This window comes from Cynoglossus semilaevis, chromosome 16 (assembly GCF_000523025.1).
Source record: "Cynoglossus semilaevis isolate Cse_v1.0 chromosome 16, Cse_v1.0, whole genome shotgun sequence".
Lineage (NCBI taxonomy): Eukaryota > Metazoa > Chordata > Actinopteri > Pleuronectiformes > Cynoglossidae > Cynoglossus > Cynoglossus semilaevis.
The window spans coordinates 16220878-16238511 of record NC_024322.1 but is presented as its reverse complement, the minus strand read 5'-3'; the positions used below and the strand labels follow the sequence as shown (position 1 = coordinate 16238511).

The following is a 17634-nucleotide window of genomic DNA, read 5'->3' as shown; positions in this document are numbered from 1 at the left end:
CCCCCCGCCGTAGTCTCCTGCCCAGTGACCGTCCTCGGCCTGGAGGTGACTGTAGAAGTTCATGCCCTTGAGTGCAGCGTCCACAGCTGTGAGGGCAGCAGCAGAGGGCGACACAAACTGACTCTGAGGAGAGAAGGAGAAAACTGGTAACAGGAATGGACAACTATAGTCCCAAAATACAAAGTCAATTATATGGTTTTTATATCAAATAAATGTATGTAATTTAATTTTTATTATTATTATTATTGTGCATGTGTATGTGAGTACAAGAGTGTGTGTTTGTGGATAACAGGAAGGTAAAAAACCCACTGTGTCCAGGCCCAGGGAGTGGGCCTCCAGCATGGTCTGCTCTCTCTCCACAGTTTCCTCATCTTTGATGTAGGACCAGGTCTGTCTGCCCTCAACATTGGTCAACCTCCAGCGGCTCAGGTCCGTGACCGGTTCCGTCCTGTAAGGTCCCCCGCGCCTCCGCAAGTGCCTGGCAGAACACACAGATATTCCACTTCTGTACTTTGTAATTATCAGTACCAGTGATTGTTGTCATTCAGAGTTACTTTAAAGTGTATTCACACGTTAAACTTATGAAATTAAAACTATATCTCCAGACAAACAATCTTTTTGTATGTTTTTGTACCTTTTGGCCTCAAAGGATATTTAAGAATAGATCAATTTGTGACTAAATTTGCAATAATAAGGTTTTATAATTGATGTTTCAAGTATTGCCGTTGTAAAACGTAAAAAAAAAAACGTTTTTATGACACTGTTATTCAATGAATCTTTAGAACAAATGCTAATTAATTATCTACACAATTTCCTAATAACTTACGGAATTACTTAATATATTTATATTAAATCTCTTCTCTTGTCATTTCTCGGGTTTTGTATTTATCGCGAGACAGAATTATATTACGTTAGAGAAGCAAAGTTCTACTCACGTTCCCTCAGTCATGGTTCTGGTGCCGTCTCTCAAACTAAACGTAAGTTTTTCTGTGACAGAGTCGAAAAGTATGTTTTCTGCCTCTTTCTTCTTCGGCTGGGAACTGTAGTGCTGTTGAACACGCAGGTAACCACTGACTAAGTCATCCACACTGCACTTCCCAGCAGGCTCAGCGGCGACATCCGAGGAACGTTTTCTAGTGGAGCGACATGAGCAGAGACCCGGCTGTCCAATCACAGCATGACTAGGCGGTGCAATGGGCGGGGCCCTAGTGAGGTCCGCCAATCAGAGCAGCTAACGCTGCGACGACGAACTATGCCGGGTCCAAGTGTCTCCATGGCAACTTATTAGTTCAGTTAGTAAAAAAAAAAAAACTTTTTCCGACTTTATTTCGATAATTTTAATCAAAACAACACAGTTTAGAGTCTCAGGCTTAATGTTGTTATTGTGTCAATAAGATAAAAAAAACCTTTTCTTTACATATTTATTTACTTAACACGTCAAACTGAAATAAAATCAGAATCCCACACATACAGTATAAAAAATATTAACATTATTAATACAAATATAAATCATTAAAACTACGAGATCTAAGAGACCAAGAGATCAAATCAAACTGAAAATAATTTTAAAAAAAGACAGCTGTCAATCATTAACGATGTTGAACAGACTGCTCAGCTCCAGTCCACAGGCTAGCTCTTCCTCTTGGCTTGCTAAAATCTGCCGCTCCAGTTCCTTCATTTGCCATTTCAGGGACAGAGTCTTTGGGGTGTTTTTGGGACACACCGATTGTTCCAGCAGGTCATCAGACTCCTGAGATGTGGACACAATGAGATATGCAATTACAATTACTAGTTTGGTGGGGGACGGGGAGAAGGGGGACAGAGACGCTCACTTAGGGATTGGATAAAGAGTCATACCTGTGTTATACTGATTTCTCTTGATTTGCGTGTTCGGGGTTGATTGATGGTTTTGGGCATGGACAGCAGGATGGACGAGGGGACGAAGAGTGGTGTGGACAATGGATCCAAGGCGTCACCGTCCACCCACCGCTGAAGCTGCTCCATGCTCCTGTACAGAGGTCATGTGTTCAAAACATGTGACATGGATAATATGTTTTTTATTATCTCGTCCTTTGAAATGACTTGTTCTTCAGTTTTACCGTCTGCTTTCAGCCTTCTCAGCCTCCACACTCCACATGAGTTTGTGAGCCAGCAGCTCTGGCGGTGCCAGGGTGTGTGTGATGTCGACTGGGGCGTTCCTGGGCTCCGGAGGCTCCGCAAAACTGTGGAATAATTTCTGTCTCAGGGACAGACTGGTGTTGGTGTGACCGTAACGGGCAGCTGGACCCGTCCTGGTACCAGAAGACAAAGGACAAGAGACAAAGGAAGAAAGAAAAGTTAAAACAACAGGGGAAAAGATTGAGGGATCTGTACAATCAATACTATTACTTTGTACACTGACAAGACAGATAGAGCTGTCTCTAGACTAGGGCTGTAAGAAAATATAGATATACTGAAATATTGAGATATTTTGTTTCACGATACCGTATTAATATTCTACTGGACAAATGTAAATGTAAATACCTTCTCTTCTCTTCCTCCTGTTTCTGCTCTCTCTCTCTGTGTTTCTGTCGGACCGCCAGCCTCCACTCCTCTGGTGGCTGGAAACCTTTCAGTGACTCTGCAGAAAAGTAAACCAGGATCTCCCCGTCCTCTGTCATAGCATAGTCCACAGGTAAAAAAAGAAAAGAAGAGAGTCAGTGTACTGCATGTAGAATAGTAATAGAGTAGTAAAACCATGTGTCAGTACTGGTGTAGAGACCTCACCTCTACAGACGGCTGGTCTTGGTATCTGCCAGTCCTTCAGTTTGTGATCAATACAGATGATCAGCACGTCTTCCCAGGGCACCAGGCTGTCAGACGGACACTCCATCTCTTCCTCCGCACCAATCCAGCTTCTTCCAGATCTGTGGGTCTTGGTGAACTGCTGCTTCAGTCTGGCATTTTCCAAGAGGTTTTCTAGTCGCGACATCAGTAACGGCTGACTGTGGCTGGAGACTGGGATCTGAGCAGCGAAGCTGTAGACGGACAAGCAGAGCTCGGACCAGGTGTCTGGACCAGAGGCAGTGACGAGAAAAAATATTCGTTATTAAAAAACAACAACAACAATAATATCGGTTGGCTGATATTATCAGACCGATATGAGCATAATTATTTTCATATAATTAGTACATGAAAATGAAAGTCACTAGATGGCAGCATTGCAGCTCTTTTTGTTATATATCGGCAAAAAGTTAATATCAGACATCACTATTAAAAACCTTGTTACTGACCAGCAGCAGAGAGTTGCCCCAACTGGGGCAGCTGCAGGCTGAGGACGGCCTCACGGAGCCAGGTGAGGTGCTGAGGGGAGTTAAAGCCCAGAGGAGGAATAACCTGTCGGTTCTCGGGGAGGCACAGCTCGCCCGGCGGCCATGACAGTTTGAGGAGATCCTCGGATGACACCGCGTCGGCAACGTGAGCCAGGACGGCGTTATACAGCAGGATGATGGCAGTGGGGTCCTGGAAGTGAAGACCTGAGGGGGCAAACTCCCGGCAGTGGTTGTGAACCCTGGCAGTGAACTCCTGACTCACAGTCGCCTCCACCAGGTCCACCAGTGACTGGCAGGAGAGTGGGAGCGTCGGCGGGGCGCGGGCCAGGAGCCAGTCCAGAGCACAGATGAGCTGTGGACGTACGAGAGTGAAGAGGAAGAAGAAGTGGTGAGGTTAGGGGTAAAAAAAAACAAAACAAAACTACTGCTTGTTACTGCATTGGGCAGTACTTTGTAGGTGGGTGTGTACCTGCTGCAAAATGTCTTTTTAAATTACAAATACCACCAAATACTGCAGTTCATGTAACACTTAATAAAGTTGAGAGAGAAACAGAATTTTAAAACTAACTATTGACAGAAAACACAGTACTGCGCAGTACTCTAAAGTTGAGAGAGAAACAGAATTTTAACAATAACTATTGACAGAAAAGCAGACTTTAACTTTGATACTGCTGAAAACACAGTACTGCGCAGTATTCCTAAATATCAACAAATGTGATTTTCCATAACTAGAACCAGTTTATAATATAATAACAGTTTTCCATGATTCCCTCTGCTCGACTGGTGTGTATCTGTGTACCTGTTTAGATCCTTGCATGTCACCCGTGGTCTCTGGTATGAAGAAGAACTTGTACTCCAGGATCAGGTCCTCCTGGACCAGCGCTTGAAGCATCAGAGCTGAGGAACCAGACAGTGAGAAGAAAGAACAAAAACCCGCGTCCAGAATCACCGTAAACTGTGTGTAGGTTTGAATACCTTCCTCCAGTTTCCGTTGGTCTTCGGCACCATCGACAGAACCGGGCACCAGGATGACCAGCGGCAGCGGGCAGTGCCAGGTGCTGGCCTGCTGCAGCTGTCTGAGCTGAAGCAGAGCCGACAGCAGGAACACGTCGTCCTCGCGGTCAACGATCGACATCACAGGAAGCAGCATCATCAGAGCTCCGGTCCCGTTGAGCTCCGAGTTCTTCTCGGCGTCCGAGAGACCGCCTTCGCTCAGCGGACCTCGACACGACTACAGGAAGTAGAACAAAAAAAAAGTGTATTGCCCACACAATTCTGCAGCCAAGTATTGGTCCACGGACCAGTGGTTGAGGACCAAACCTTGACACTGATGTGGACTCCGTGGGTGTGCGGTCCTCTCTCCTGCTGTGTGTTCATGGTGAACAGGGTCTTCAACATCCCGTCTGACTGCTCCTTCCTGACCTCTGACCCCTCACCTCCCAGTTTCACCTCCAGCCACTCTGATAGGATCCTGACACCAAAGACAGAATGGGGGGGTGGGGTTAAACCCTTGGACATTTGACAAACACGGTCACGGCTGACCTGCGCGGCTTCTTACTTGTCTGCAGGGCTGGTCGTGTTCTCCTGGTTGCTGGGTAGGAGGAGAGTGAGCTTCCAGAAGATTCTGTCAGGCGGGTCAGGGATGCTCCGTGTGACCAGTGTAGGCAGGTGGAGCGGCGTCCACACCATCTCACTACATGCAACACACAAGTGAATTATAGTCATTATGATCACCATCACCAAAGTAAGCTGGGGTCAGGAGTTGGGGGGGGGCTTGATTGTTAATCCTCCTCCTGAATAACAGCGTCTGCTAAATGTATAAATGTAAATGAACAAACTCACTCCAGCAGCAGCTGGTTGAAGTAGTGGACTCTCAACTGCTGCATGACTTCTTCTTTCATGTTCAACGACCTGGACGGATCAAATTTAAGTAGACAGAAATTTACAATTCTGCTATAGTTGACATTGCAAACAGTCATGATACAGTTTTTATGCTGTAACTGACGCTAATAATAGGAAATAGAAGGACGGACCTGATGGTCGAGAGGCCCAAGGTGCCTGCGTTCCCCAGGTTGACCACACCACGGCTCAGCTCCGCTACTGAAGGCTGCGCGCTGGGAGAGAAAGCTTTGAGTTTAAACCGTGGGTCCACACCACACGGAGCTGCAGGGAAACCTCTCATCTGTCTCTTCAGGTGACGGCGGACTGCGACGACATCACGCCACCTGTAGGCAGGGTTATTTACCGGTTAATATGCAAGGAGGCAGGGTTATTTACCGGTTAATATGCTGGAGGAGCTGGAGTGTGTACTGGCAAGACAGGGATCACAACAATGTGATGCTGTAGGCACAACGATATATTGAGTTATTTTGAGTTACTAAAATCGGAACAGAGGGATCTACATTTGGAATCACTGGAGAAGAAATAAAAGAAAAATCAAATGAACCAACACCAGGAATATTGGACTGGGAATTGGTGATAAAAACAATTCAATAACTGATGGAGAATATTGATACAGTATCCTGAATATTGCAGTATGTTGGTGTATTGATATTTTCTTACACCCCTGTTGTTCAGTATTTGACGTCCTCACCTTTTGATGTACTTCTGGATTCTCTGAAGTTCTGCATCGAGAGTTTCTTCGACTATCAGAGTAATATCTGCGTTCAGCGTGTCCTCGACCAGCCGGCTGCAGACCTGCTCCGTGCATTTGGCCACGCGCTCCGCCTTCTCATTCACTGCGTGTCTATAGGAGGTGAAGACGGGAATACAGGTTTAAACCAATGAGATCTCCTCATCTTCAACTTATGAAGAAGTTTTAAATGATACCACAAGAGCAACATTGGTCCTGAGGATTTAGAAAGAAACCAACGTACTGAATCTCAGCAGTGGACGTTTGGTTGACAAAGTCGTCCGTGACCTCGTTGAGGATCTCCGCGCAGAGAGAGACGCTGAGCTCAGACAGCAGAGTCTTGTGCTCCTGCTGTATCCTGACAAAAGAGACCAAAAAAAAAAAGTATGTTTTTAAATGTCCCACAGTTAAAAACAGCTGACGATGGGGTGGACCGTCTGCGGACCGACCTGGCTTGTTCCAGCCTGTATTTTTCCAAGGCTATGCGCTCTTCGGCCTTGAACTCTTCCGAGGAAACCTCCTGCAGCATCTGACCCAGCACCTCCGTCACCAGGGACTCCACCTGCACACTGCTCTCCCTGTATGACCACGGTGGAGTGAGAAGGAACAGAGTGTAGAGTTAGTAGGGATGTCTGATATTGTCCAAACACTTAATTTACTATTCTGATATCAACTGATACTGAAGTATGAGTTGCTGGTACCAGCATTCTGCCTACAATCCCCTGATTATGAAAACAGGTACCAGCATTCTGCCTACAATCCCCTCATTATGAAAAATAGATTAATAAAATGAGATGCAGTGCTGCCATCTAGTGGCGTTCACTTTCATTTACAGGTGTTTTTCCCTTAAACTATTTTTATTTTTCACATCATTTGTTGAAATCCAGGCATTGCATTATGGGGTTTTCATTAACGGATGAAAAAACAAAAAAAGATTCTAACATGGACAAGTGGACTTTGATCATGTTGGAAGTAAAAAAAAAAAAAATCTACAAAACTTACTCGAGAGCTGTTTTGACGTAGGTGACTCCAACGTCTGCTATCTCCATCAGCGCTGTTCTGACCACCTCCTCGATGACAGAGTCCAGTTCAGACTTTATTTCCTGTTGAAAAAAACAACATCAGTGCTGTTCACTCACTCCATCCTGCTCTGTCATCAAACACATTCATCGCCCATAAATTGACAGACGGTATATAAGTGTTAGAACGGTACCTCATCACTGTAGACAGGAGGTGGGGGTGCGGGAGGAGGAGGTGAGGGCAGTTTGACAGGTTGATGCATCAGCTGGAAGGCTGGCTGAGAGTCAGGTGTGAACGACGGGCGGTGAAGATCTTCAGCTGGAGGTGGACTCGGCTCCTCCATGGAGCCCAGACTGGCACCACCTTTGGACAATGGCTCCACCCTGGTGGGCATGTTCACTTCCACTTTGGCGGTCACAGCTGAGTAAATAAGTTATATTAGTGACAAAGAAGGATGTCATCAGATAATGATCCTATTTTTATCGGACATCCCTAATAAAAAAAAACATGAAAGTGACTTTTTTAATTAGTTGGAAAAATCAAAAAACTCTTTTTTTTTTAATCAGTTAGAAAAATCAAACATCTTCTGTCACATACTGTTAACACTGAGAAGAGACTCACTGGTAGTGGGCTCAACATGAGGGACCTCTCCACAGTACTTGTTCTTGGAGTCAAAGCTGCAGACGGGGACGTGCTGCGGAGGGTTGGGGAGGGGGCCTCCGTTCACCACCTCCCCGGTCAACACAGTTTTCTTGGAAAGGATGACGTCGGACTTCTTCTGTGACAGCAGTTCAGGTTCCTGGTAGTTCGTGCGATTCAACTCCACCATACTGTTAAAAAAACAAACGTCTTTAATGTAATGTAAACAGACACGACATTATCTCTCTGGCGCCTCCGATGGCAGTCTGTGACACTGACAACACTCACCCGTCGCTGACGTTAAGGCCGTACTGATGGATGAATTCTGTGGTTTCAGCCGAGCTGCGGAACATGAACATCCGAGTGATGTCCTCGAGAGGAAACGCCGTCGACCGCGTTCCCACGGTGTGGGCGATGTTGAGACACTTCAGGGCCTTGGTTCTGACCTGTACGGTCACAGAAAAGCAGAAGATTCAGTGAGAAATGTGAGTATTTTCAGGCTTTCAAATACTGATGGTGACACTCAACACCGTCGTGAGGTTTCTCCTCTGGATCCATTAAAGGAATAACTCAGGTATTTACCTGATTGAAGTATCGGTGCAGCAGGCAGCTGGCCAAGTACGAGGCTCCTTTCACCAGCTTGAAGAAGCGAACAAAGTTGTTGCTGTTGACCGACGCGAAGGCCTGAACTGCAAACTTCACCTCCGCCGAGTTTCTGACCTCGTCACGGAACTGCTGAACTTCACTGTGAAGAGGAGAAGAAGAACAAACATTTTTAGTGGGATGGAAAATTAGGCATGTTACATTGTCGGCATAACAACGGACTCGTTTCTGATCCGATTTAAGGACTGACCGCAGAATGTCACCGTCGTTGAGCCTCAGCAGCACACTGTACTGGCGGAACTCGGCCTCTTTGGGGCAGTAGATTTGATGTGTAGCCAAGTCCTGGTACATTTCTTTCAGACTCTGCAGGCACTTGGTCATGTTCTCGTTGTTGATCTTGGCGTCAAACGACGACAGCTGCTCCTCGCACAGGTGGTGTGCACAGTGCACGTGGAAGCGCGTGCACTTCTCTATGAGCGACACGGTGTGGGGGCAGCACAGGCGCTGCTGGGTGATGTCCTGTTGGTGGAAGAAAAAGATGGTTTAGATGTTTTAGATGTTTGGAGCAAAAAGTAACGACGTGTACATAGATGTTTGGAGCAAAAAGTAACGACGGGTTTAGATGTTTGGAGCAAAAAGTAACGATGTGTAATTGAAGAAAAAAACTGCTTCACCTTACGAATACCACGGGTCCTGTTCCACACAAAGTCGTACCAGTCGCGTTGGTTTTCGTGGTCCTGGTTCATGATCTGTGTCACCAGGTAGTCCATGGTCATGCTGAGGACAGAGAGGGGGCGCAAATCGTGGGGCAGGGGCTCCTCCTGGTCGGCTGACGAGCGACTGTATTCCTTGATGGCTGCAGTATGATCCACCTGGTGATGGGTGAACGAGACGGGGAGTGGACAGAGGGGAGTGTGTCATCAACTTATCATGTCTTGTGATTTTCTTGCAGATTTCTTGATATTATTCTAATCACCATTTCTGTGTCTGGGACGACCTCAAAGACGCTCAGCTGGTTCCGTGTCTCTCTCATGTACCTCTCCTTCTCCGGACACATGTCAGGACAGGTTCCGACAAACACTTTGGACAGATTCAGGTCTGTGCGTTTGGGCCGACCTGTGGAGAGGTGTTTTTAGTCACCGCTGTTGGACTAAAAATGTCAAACCGAGATAATAAAAAAGAAAGTGTCTCTACCTTGACGGAGGACCTTGTCTCTCTGTTCCAGCAGGCGGTACTTGTCCTCTGCTGTCTCTGCCACTTGTCCAATCAGGTGAGCCAGGGAGGAGGGGACCGGGCGCTCTGAGGTCTGGGGGTCAGTGCCAGTCTCCCTCTGGGGTTCAGTGGTATACTGCAGAGACTTTGCTGATGCCATTCTCTTCACTGGGGAGCTGACACACAGGAAAGAGTCACGTGACGCAGGACTAGAGCTGATACACCATCAACCGCAAGGTTGTGTGTTTACCTGTGGCTAACGGCCGTAGTGCTGCTGCCCCCTGGAGCCCTGAATAAACTCCGTCTGAGGGATGCAGCCCCAGACTCCGTGTCCTCTGGACCGTCTCCAGCTGGTTCTTCTTCTGCTGCTGCTGCTGCAAATCTGCTGGTTTTCTCCTCTGGACCTAAACCGCGGTAACAACAGTAATGTAAATGTAGAAAAACAGCGGCCGTTTTTGAAATTCGTTCTTAGGGAAGCTTTTTTTGTGTTAATTTACTCTGTTTCTTTCTCTGCCACAGCAGGAAGATTTCATGTTGATGCAGGATTTTGCCTTTTTTCTTGGCCTTTGCAGCAGACGCCTGGACAAAAAGAGAAAATGGGATGTCTGATATTAACTCTTTACCAAAATAAACAGGGAAAAGACAGGAAGAGACAGGAAACGGTCTAAAGAACTCACATGGTCGTTGAAGTGAACAAAAGCCAGGTTCTTGGCAGGTCGGCAGATCACTTTCGAGACTCTGCCGTAACGAGAAAAGTGCTTCTCGATAATGTTCTTTTTGTTGAGGCTCTGAGGAATTTTCCTACACTGGAGGACAGTGCAGTCTGTGAAGGACGCGTTGCTGAGGCTCTCTGAACTCTCGCGTCTCTCGTGTTTCACGGGAGTTACGGCCCCAAGCTCCGGGTCCACCTCATTCACTGAATGTAGAAAATAAAAAACAAGAAAAAAAAGGAAAAGTAAGTGCCAATATTGTCACATGTTTTTGACATGTTCAGTGACTTTTTGGGATAACAATTGTTTTTACATCTCACCTGACTCTGTGTCTTTGTCCAGTGTTTCTTTAGTGACAAAAGCTGTGGCCAGTGGAGCTGTTGTGTTGTCATCTTGACTTTGAGCATCTTCCCCCTTTGCCTCCTCCCATTTGGGCGCCTGATGCTGGGTCTCCTTTGCGACCTCTCGCTTTCCAAGATGAGTGCTATCTTTACGAAGACCACTGACTGCTCTTCCAAATATGCCCCCTGGTGGATGGTGGGACCTCATTAAGGGTCTCTTTGGAGGGTGTCTTGATGACTCTGCCTCTACTGGAACATCCTCTGACACAGGCTTCTCTTGGCTGCTGCTGAAAACAAACGGCTCCTCCTTCCGCTTCACGCCCTTACCCAGTCTGGCAAACACGTTTGTTTCCTCCAGGGCTTCAAAATGACTCCTTTTCTCGTCCGTGTTAGCGTCTGCCTGTCCTTTGTCTCCAAAAGCAGGCCGCTGAACTAAACCGGATCCTTCAGTGAGTGACAGCGTCTGGGCCTGTGGGGCCTTGAGTGAAAAGCTAAAGGAGGATGGAGTGGTGGGCTGCGTAGCGGTTGTGTTGGTGGTGCTGGAGCTGGACGGAGGAGCTGGCTGGGAAAAGGTGAACTGTACAGGATTGGTCGAACCACCGTTATTACCAGCTGGTAATGGGTTGTTTGCTGTAGAGCTAGAGGGCGCTGCAACCGGAATTGAGAACCTAAACCCTGGCATCCCAAAACCACTGCTTGTTGGACAGGAAGAGCTCATCTGAGTTACACCGCTGCCAAAAGGTGAGCTGGACGTAGATGTTGTCTGAGGGTTATTAGGTTCTGGGCTGGCACTGAAGATGGGTTTAAAAAGGGCTTCACTCGCTGGTTTGAAACTGAACGTGGATGTGGCAAAAGATTTACTCTGGGTCACTGTGTTACCGCCGAACATACTGGTCACAGCAGTAGTTGATGGCTGTCCAAACATAGGCTGCCCAAAACCATGTGACTGAGGCGGTCTTACGGCAGGGGTGGAGGTAGGGGGCAACTGGGACTGTCCAAACCCTCCAAACTCTGGGGTCTTCTGGCCAAACACTGGTGCTTGTTCAAAGGCAGCAGACTGCCCAAACACTGTACTCTGGTTCTGCCCCACAGTCTGACCAAAGGCTGGTGCTGTGCTACTACCAAATGCTGCGGCCTTTCCCATTGACGGCTGTCCGAACACTGGAGGTTGCTGCAAAAATCCAGGGTTCTGCCCGAACATGGTATTCCCATGTGAAGAGGGCGGAGTCAACCCTGACGGCTGGCCAAACGCAGAGGACTGAAATACTTCCATTGTTTGTGGTTGACTGTTGGCACTTTGCTGTCCGATTGACTGGAACAAGCCAGTCTTCATGGGGTTGTTTGGGGCCTGAAATGCTCCACCTTGTGGCCTCCCGAAGGGGTTGGACGGATTCATGTCTGCAAATGATGTCACTCCTTGATTATAAAGTTGTCCCTGTTGACGACATTGAAGGAAGAAACACGTCTACAATCTCCCAAGTGCAAGGTCCAGTGTGTAGCCTACGTAAGAAAATAAGTGAAATACAGCTTAATGTCACCACACAGAGGAAATTATCTTAAGTATAATGTTCTTTAAAGCAGCGGTCCCCAACCGTTTTTGTACAGAGGACCTGTCGGTTGGTATCAGCCGTTAATCTGGACCGGTAACACACACGGTGTTATCGCTGAAAGATCATTACATTTTCAAAATAAATTTTATTCTGTTAGCATCGGAGTCTGAATGACCTGTTCTTAAATTCTATTACATTAACTGATGGTTCTTTACTTATGAATGAAACCTCGACAATTGAGTTCAACTGCTCTGACGTTGTACTGAAACACAAATTCAAAATTCCATGCAGTGTAGTAATAGCTTTAATTAACAGTCGAACGCGAGAACTAAAGTGACGGTGATGACTGTACAACTCCGCGGAAATATCTTCAACTTACGTCGATTTCTTAGTACAATGACAAAAAAGATCATTTAAACACAAGTTTCATAATTGGTTAAATTTCAGGTTTACCTTTGAGCTCGTTTTCACTCGGTTCTTAACGCGTTTGTTCGAACTGAGTAAACAACTTCCGATGGTCCTTCTTATTTTTGCTCCGTGTTTCCGGATTTAACGGTTTAAAAGGATAACGCACAAAAATGACCTAAAGTATTATCAGATGGTCACAACACCACCACAATAGTCCAACAACAACCTACCTCAAAACGGCTGCCCTTACAAATACGTATCAGTAAAATTTTACCTTAACCACCGGTTCAACTGAACGACGTAAAAGGTTAAAAAAAAAGTTCAACCGTTAAATTAATTGCACCATATTGCGAACCAAAAGACCCTCACCTCTTAATTTGTTGTACTTGTTTTCACGAGTTCTTACGCGGACACATTAAAGCACTTCCGGTGGTCCGACAGTTTTCTGGTCCCCCCTCGCAACGCTGAACTCTGGACCGATGTCAGGATGGTCAACCGTTGTGAACTTCTAGCTGGTTTTAAATGAATTGAGTGACAACTTTCTCGAGTGAGTTTAAAATGCCGAACGTCTGTAATCGTCGTCACCGAAGCTGGATAACCAACAAAGGGATCAAACGTTATATTTGGTAGCATTTACGTTGGCGCTGTGCGGGTCGTCACCTTGAATTCTGCCTGTATTGGTCGAAATTAACGCTAAGCGGACCCTCAACTGTGATAAACCGACTGCTGAAGGAGAAGTGTGGCTGCTATTTACTTGAAGACGATCAGTTCGGAGGAACCTTCGCCTTTTTTATTTATGTTTGTTTGCCTGGTTCACTATGGGAGTAGTACTTCGAAATCTCCAGAGGGTGGTGCCCCTTCGCCGCGCCAGACTTCGCAGTGACGTCGACAGACTGAGACACATCCTGGGTATTCACAAATTTGACCTGAGCATCGTGTGTGTAGACAACCACAGGATCAAACAAATTAACAATATCTACAGAAAGAAAAATGTGCCGACAGACGTCCTTTCCTTCCCTTTCTATGAGGTAAATTCCCATCACGTTTTTTCTCCTCAGTTTGTTTGAATTAATTTACTAACTACTAACGTCCAATGATTGTGTGATCTAGGATTTGAGACCTGGGAAGCTGCCCTGTGTCCTTCATAGGGACGAACTGAACCTCGGGGACATTTTCTTGGGGGTTGAGTTTATCATGAATCAGTGTGTGGATGAATCTGTGGATCTGCACGATACTCTGACTGTACGTAGACGGAGAACTATTCTGTGTCTGTACATGTGCGGTTGTTGACAATTCTGATGTCGCTGTTTTTGGCTCATGTCTCAGGTGGTCACTGCACATGGAATATGCCACCTACTGGGCTACAGACACGAGACCGAGGAGGAATGGACCGAGGTTTGTCATGTGGTGCTTTAGCTAAAGCTGCAGCGTGTATGATTTATTAACTAATTATACACCACATATGTATAAATACATCCACTGTATGGAGTTTTTTTACTACCAATTAACGGTCAAACATTCATAATTCCATATATTGTCATGCCTATAGTATTGCAATAGATTCAGGTACTGCACTGACCTAGTAAAATGTATTGTTAGTATTGTCATTATTATTAGTATGACTATTAGGGCTGTGAGAAAATATTGATACAATATTTTGTTTCGTGATATCGTATATTCTACAGCTCTGCAATTGTTTGTATTAAAAATTAAGTCCAATATTAATATTAATATATTCTACAGCTCTGCAATTTTTTGTATTAAAAATTAAGTCTAATATTCAATATTAATATGCGCAGTATATTGCAATATCTCGTATTGGTGCCCCTGTATTGTGACGCCAGATTCTTGCCAATACCCACCGCTAGATGTCAGTGAAGTGCACTGTGAGCTCCCATAAATCCCCGGTGTTCTAATAATATCCACGACTCGTACGGTTTTTTCAGATGTTGCAGAGGGAAAGCTACATCCTGACGGAGTTCACCCGACTGACAGGTCGTCATCTTCAGCCTCTGATGAAGAGATGTGATGACGTCAGATGACAGACTATGATAAGGTCCAGCTGCTGCCTTTACTATGGTGCTGAGTTTAACTCCCCACTGTGGATGACTACACCCATCAGGACAGATGACCTCAATGATGCTGCTTCACAAACACTAGATTTCAATGTTGTGAAAGATTTTTTTTAAAGATATTTTATTGTTTTATTAAAATCTGCTTTAGGAAGAGTCACTTGTTCATGAAGGGTAGAAAAAAAAAGCTGTACGTTCTTATTTACAAATAGATCTCATCCTCGTAACACTGCGGTGGGACGGGAGGGGGAGGGAGGAGAGGCGGGGATGCACCACAGGAAAGAAAATCACAATTCCTGTTTTAACGTGTGACCTTACAAGCCAGGTGTGTAAATAAATGGTTTGTAGGTGGACGAAGTCAACCCACAGTGGACACTTCCTGAAACTACAGAGAGAACTTTTTTTTTTTTTTTTTAAGGTTTGATTTGCCCGGTGCGATCTGATAGGCTCTTCGTGACCATTTCACCTACGGCTGGAAATAAATAGACAATCTGATTTATACATTGACTTCAGACAGACATTTAAAAAAAAAAAAAAGCAACAGGTTTGTGCAACTTTCAACGTAAAGCTTGAACACGATCTCTTGTGAGGCACAAGGTCAGAAACCCCCACAAAAAGGTTGATGTGGGTTCAACTGAGAACAGCTCAGTGGAGAAAACCTGTAACTGAGCTACACAACTGTGTTGAATAAATGGAGACAGTCACACAAACATTGTTACAAATAAAACACAGAAACCAAAAAAAAAAAAATTAACCCCACACATCCACACCTGGACAGAAAGCTGATTCAACTGGCCACGACTCATCACGACAGAAATATTGCACCAAAAGATCCCGCTAAATACAAACCAGTTACCTCTAGATTAGCTTATACTCCAACATAGAATATGTTTTTAGTAGCTATAAAGGGTCAAAATCCACTGAGAACAAGCAGCAGCAGCTGTTGTTGTTCATGTTGTTGTTGTTGTTCAGTGGTGGAGATTCAAGAGTCTGAAAAAATTGGCATCAAGTTCATCAAGAAACTTTACAAATCAATTATTTGATAAAATATAAAACAAATCCAGCTCCATTAACATGGAGGCACAATATGATCCACGGAACGTTTCACTTCCGTTCTCCTGGAGGGTCCACGCAAAATGAGCACATGTTGGAGCAAATCTGACCAGACAAGTGTGGCAGAGCAAAAAAAAAAGAAAAGAAAAAAACAAGACATGAAAAGAAAACGGTCAGTAGTACTGAAAAGGTTCCTCGGCACAGCGGACCGCCCCTACAGAGTTCAGTAAAGGGTTTTTGGTTGGACTTCGATCTACAGACCGAGTGCTCAAAGTGGCTGCAGCACATTCCTTCCTGCTTCTGAAGTGCTGCTGCCTCCGGCTCTCTCCATCTCTGACAGCTGTTCAAACACATTCCTGCAGATACACAAAGAGTCAAACGTTATCACAGGGACACATCACACCCCCTCCTGTCTTACAACACATCATCATTATATTATATATTGGGAAAAAGTTAATATCAGACATCCCTAATTCTGTAACTATAGTACATGTGCCATCAGTGGTACTTGGCCTCCCCCTAGTGGTAGGCACGGAATTTCCATTGGGTTTGATGAGTCACTTTTTGTTCAACAACTGTCAATCGTTTACTCTTAGAGTGTTGGTTTGTAGTTTTGAAACTGAAGTACCATGTAGTAGAACTTCATTGTGCATCATCTGTCTGTCTGACGATCCTTCATATTAGCAAAGGTAGCTATGTTCTTGCCATGTTTGTTATGGTGGTTAAATTCCTAACTTGAGCCAACTCACTTGTGAACGTAGAAGAAAATGTATCCGCTACGATCGCGGTCTCGTTGGACGGCTGCTTCCTGCGTACGGGACACGTCCAAGTCGTTGTATGTCAGCCAGGACTGTTTCTTCATGTCGTAGACGTCACTGATGTAGTGGCCTGAGGAGGTGGAGGAGGAATGACATGGGGTTAGTGTTGAAATTCAAATGTTTACTGTCTTCTCTACAAACATCTGCACAGTGAACAGGGCGATTACTTAATCTAAACCATACCATACTTTAACACTGACCTCACTTTTGAATGAACTCACCCCCAACTCCCCCACCTCCCCACTAACAAACAGACACTAAAACTGAACTCTAACTACAAACTCTAAACCAAGCACATTGTAAAAATTAAGGATGTAACGATGCACCGTGAATCCGATAAATAAATAATAGATAAAAAAAAGCTTGACAATTCGGTTAAAATAAAATAAAGAAACGCGCATCAAGGCATATGGAGTAGACTGGGTTATCTCAAAAAATCACTGGTCATACCATGACACTACACTAACACACAAAAAACACTACACTAACCAGAGGAGGAGCTGCTCCCGATGTGACTGACGACACTGATGAGTCTGAAGGAGTTGGGCAGGTCTCCACTCTGGACATGAGAGGATTTCAAGGTCAATCATTTCTAAAAGTGTGGCTATGAGAACTCCAGTTAAGTTTGATTTATGAACAACTGTTTGTGGAGCCTCAGGGCAGGTGGTGTTTACCTCAGCATTTCTTTTCAGGTTTTCAGCTTCTGTTTCTGTGTACTCCATGTCCAGTACGTCCTCGTTCCCAGAATCATCGTCTGAGCACAGCAGTTCAGGCAGAGAGTTGTACAACTCTGTGGGATGAAGAAGAAGAAGAAACACGTAGTGAAAATGATGACACACAAACCACCAGGAGCTTTTGTTGACACCAGCTGAAAAGCTTCATGGTCTGTGACAACTAAACAATGAAGAGTGTTTGTTTAAACAACAGCAGCCTCAGGTTCCCTCAGTTTATCACTGAATTATATTTATATTAAAAATGTTACATTTGTTTGAAAGAAGTTTACTACGGAACAAGAAAACAACTGTGGTCCACACCTTGGAGACTGAGCTCTGTCGCCCTCTTCAGGTCATCATCTTCCCTCATCTCCTGGGCTTCCTGTAATGTTGTCAAGTCAAAGTGAAGTTTTTACAACATTTGACGACTGTGACAGTTTTCCTTCAATTCCAGGTTTTCCTTAGCTAAGACTTTAGAAAACATATATTTATATTTAAAAAAACACTTTATATCATACATGTTCCTGGAGGCTCTGGGCCAAAGCCTGCTGG

The 17634-nt window shown here is 45.1% G+C and overlaps 4 protein-coding genes across 7 annotated transcripts in view; 1 reads left to right on the top strand and 3 right to left on the bottom strand.

Annotated features, from left to right (window-relative positions):
* lss (lanosterol synthase (2,3-oxidosqualene-lanosterol cyclase)) overlaps positions 1-1094 on the bottom strand; it is an 8649-nt gene extending 7555 nt beyond the window's left edge. The window contains exons 1-3 of the mRNA XM_025063736.1: positions 936-1094; positions 310-478; positions 7-123 (exon numbers count right to left, since the gene is read on the bottom strand). Of these exons, the coding sequence (XP_024919504.1) occupies positions 7-123; positions 310-478; positions 936-949 (300 nt within the window). The 5' untranslated portion in view covers positions 950-1094. The remainder of the gene's footprint in view (positions 1-6; positions 124-309; positions 479-935) is intronic.
* A 475-nt stretch (positions 1095-1569) lies between these two features.
* mcm3ap (minichromosome maintenance complex component 3 associated protein) lies at positions 1570-12929 on the bottom strand. 4 transcript variants are annotated; one of them, XM_008328990.3, is made up of 29 exons: positions 12796-12929; positions 10448-11968; positions 10095-10333; positions 9915-9996; positions 9668-9821; positions 9400-9593; positions 9182-9321; positions 8880-9077; positions 8456-8724; positions 8185-8347; positions 7891-8048; positions 7585-7793; positions 7157-7383; positions 6946-7046; positions 6393-6521; positions 6188-6301; positions 5905-6057; positions 5345-5536; positions 5154-5222; positions 4870-5004; positions 4632-4782; positions 4287-4542; positions 4111-4208; positions 3273-3663; positions 2767-3051; positions 2524-2653; positions 2100-2291; positions 1858-2008; positions 1570-1750 (listed from the first exon to the last, which is right to left on the bottom strand). In XM_008328990.3, the coding sequence occupies exons 2-29, from the start codon at positions 11862-11864 to the stop codon at positions 1583-1585; spliced, it is 6165 nt and encodes a 2054-aa protein (XP_008327212.1). In that variant the 5' UTR covers positions 11865-11968; positions 12796-12929; the 3' UTR covers positions 1570-1582. The 4 variants fall into 4 exon arrangements, with proteins under 4 accessions (XP_008327212.1, XP_016895246.1, XP_008327211.1 ...); XM_017039757.2 differs by having other exon boundaries at positions 10448-11903; positions 12796-12908; XM_008328989.3 differs by lacking the exon at positions 12796-12929 and adding an exon at positions 12472-12788.
* A 96-nt stretch (positions 12930-13025) lies between these two features.
* Positions 13026-15248, top strand: ybey (ybeY metalloendoribonuclease). Its single transcript, XM_008328988.3, has 4 exons — positions 13026-13454; positions 13537-13668; positions 13753-13821; positions 14373-15248. Exons 1-4 carry the CDS (start codon positions 13245-13247, stop codon positions 14466-14468), a joined length of 507 nt encoding a protein of 168 aa, XP_008327210.1. The 5' UTR covers positions 13026-13244; the 3' UTR covers positions 14469-15248.
* usp37 (ubiquitin specific peptidase 37) overlaps positions 14910-17634 on the bottom strand; it is a 9858-nt gene continuing 7133 nt past the window's right edge. The window contains exons 20-25 of the mRNA XM_008328986.3: positions 17601-17634; positions 17404-17464; positions 17044-17159; positions 16859-16928; positions 16301-16439; positions 14910-15907 (exon numbers count right to left, since the gene is read on the bottom strand). Of these exons, the coding sequence (XP_008327208.1) occupies positions 15820-15907; positions 16301-16439; positions 16859-16928; positions 17044-17159; positions 17404-17464; positions 17601-17634 (508 nt within the window). The 3' untranslated portion in view covers positions 14910-15819. The remainder of the gene's footprint in view (positions 15908-16300; positions 16440-16858; positions 16929-17043; positions 17160-17403; positions 17465-17600) is intronic.

Coding starts and splice junctions, on each gene's coding strand:
- ybey (XM_008328988.3), top strand. CDS start 13,245: ATGGGAGTAGTACTTCGAAATCTCCAGAGGGTGGTGCCCCTTCGCCGC. Junction 13,669..13,752: donor ATCTGCACGATACTCTGACT/GTACGTAGACGG, acceptor CTCATGTCTCAG/GTGGTCACTGCACATGGAAT. Junction 13,822..14,372: donor CCGAGGAGGAATGGACCGAG/GTTTGTCATGTG, acceptor CGGTTTTTTCAG/ATGTTGCAGAGGGAAAGCTA.
- mcm3ap (XM_008328990.3), bottom strand. CDS start 11,864: ATGAATCCGTCCAACCCCTTCGGGAGGCCACAAGGTGGAGCATTTCAG. Junction 8,725..8,879: donor GGACCCGTGGTATTCGTAAG/GTGAAGCAGTTT, acceptor TTCCACCAACAG/GACATCACCCAGCAGCGCCT. Junction 4,209..4,286: donor CCAACGGAAACTGGAGGAAG/GTATTCAAACCT, acceptor CTGGTTCCTCAG/CTCTGATGCTTCAAGCGCTG.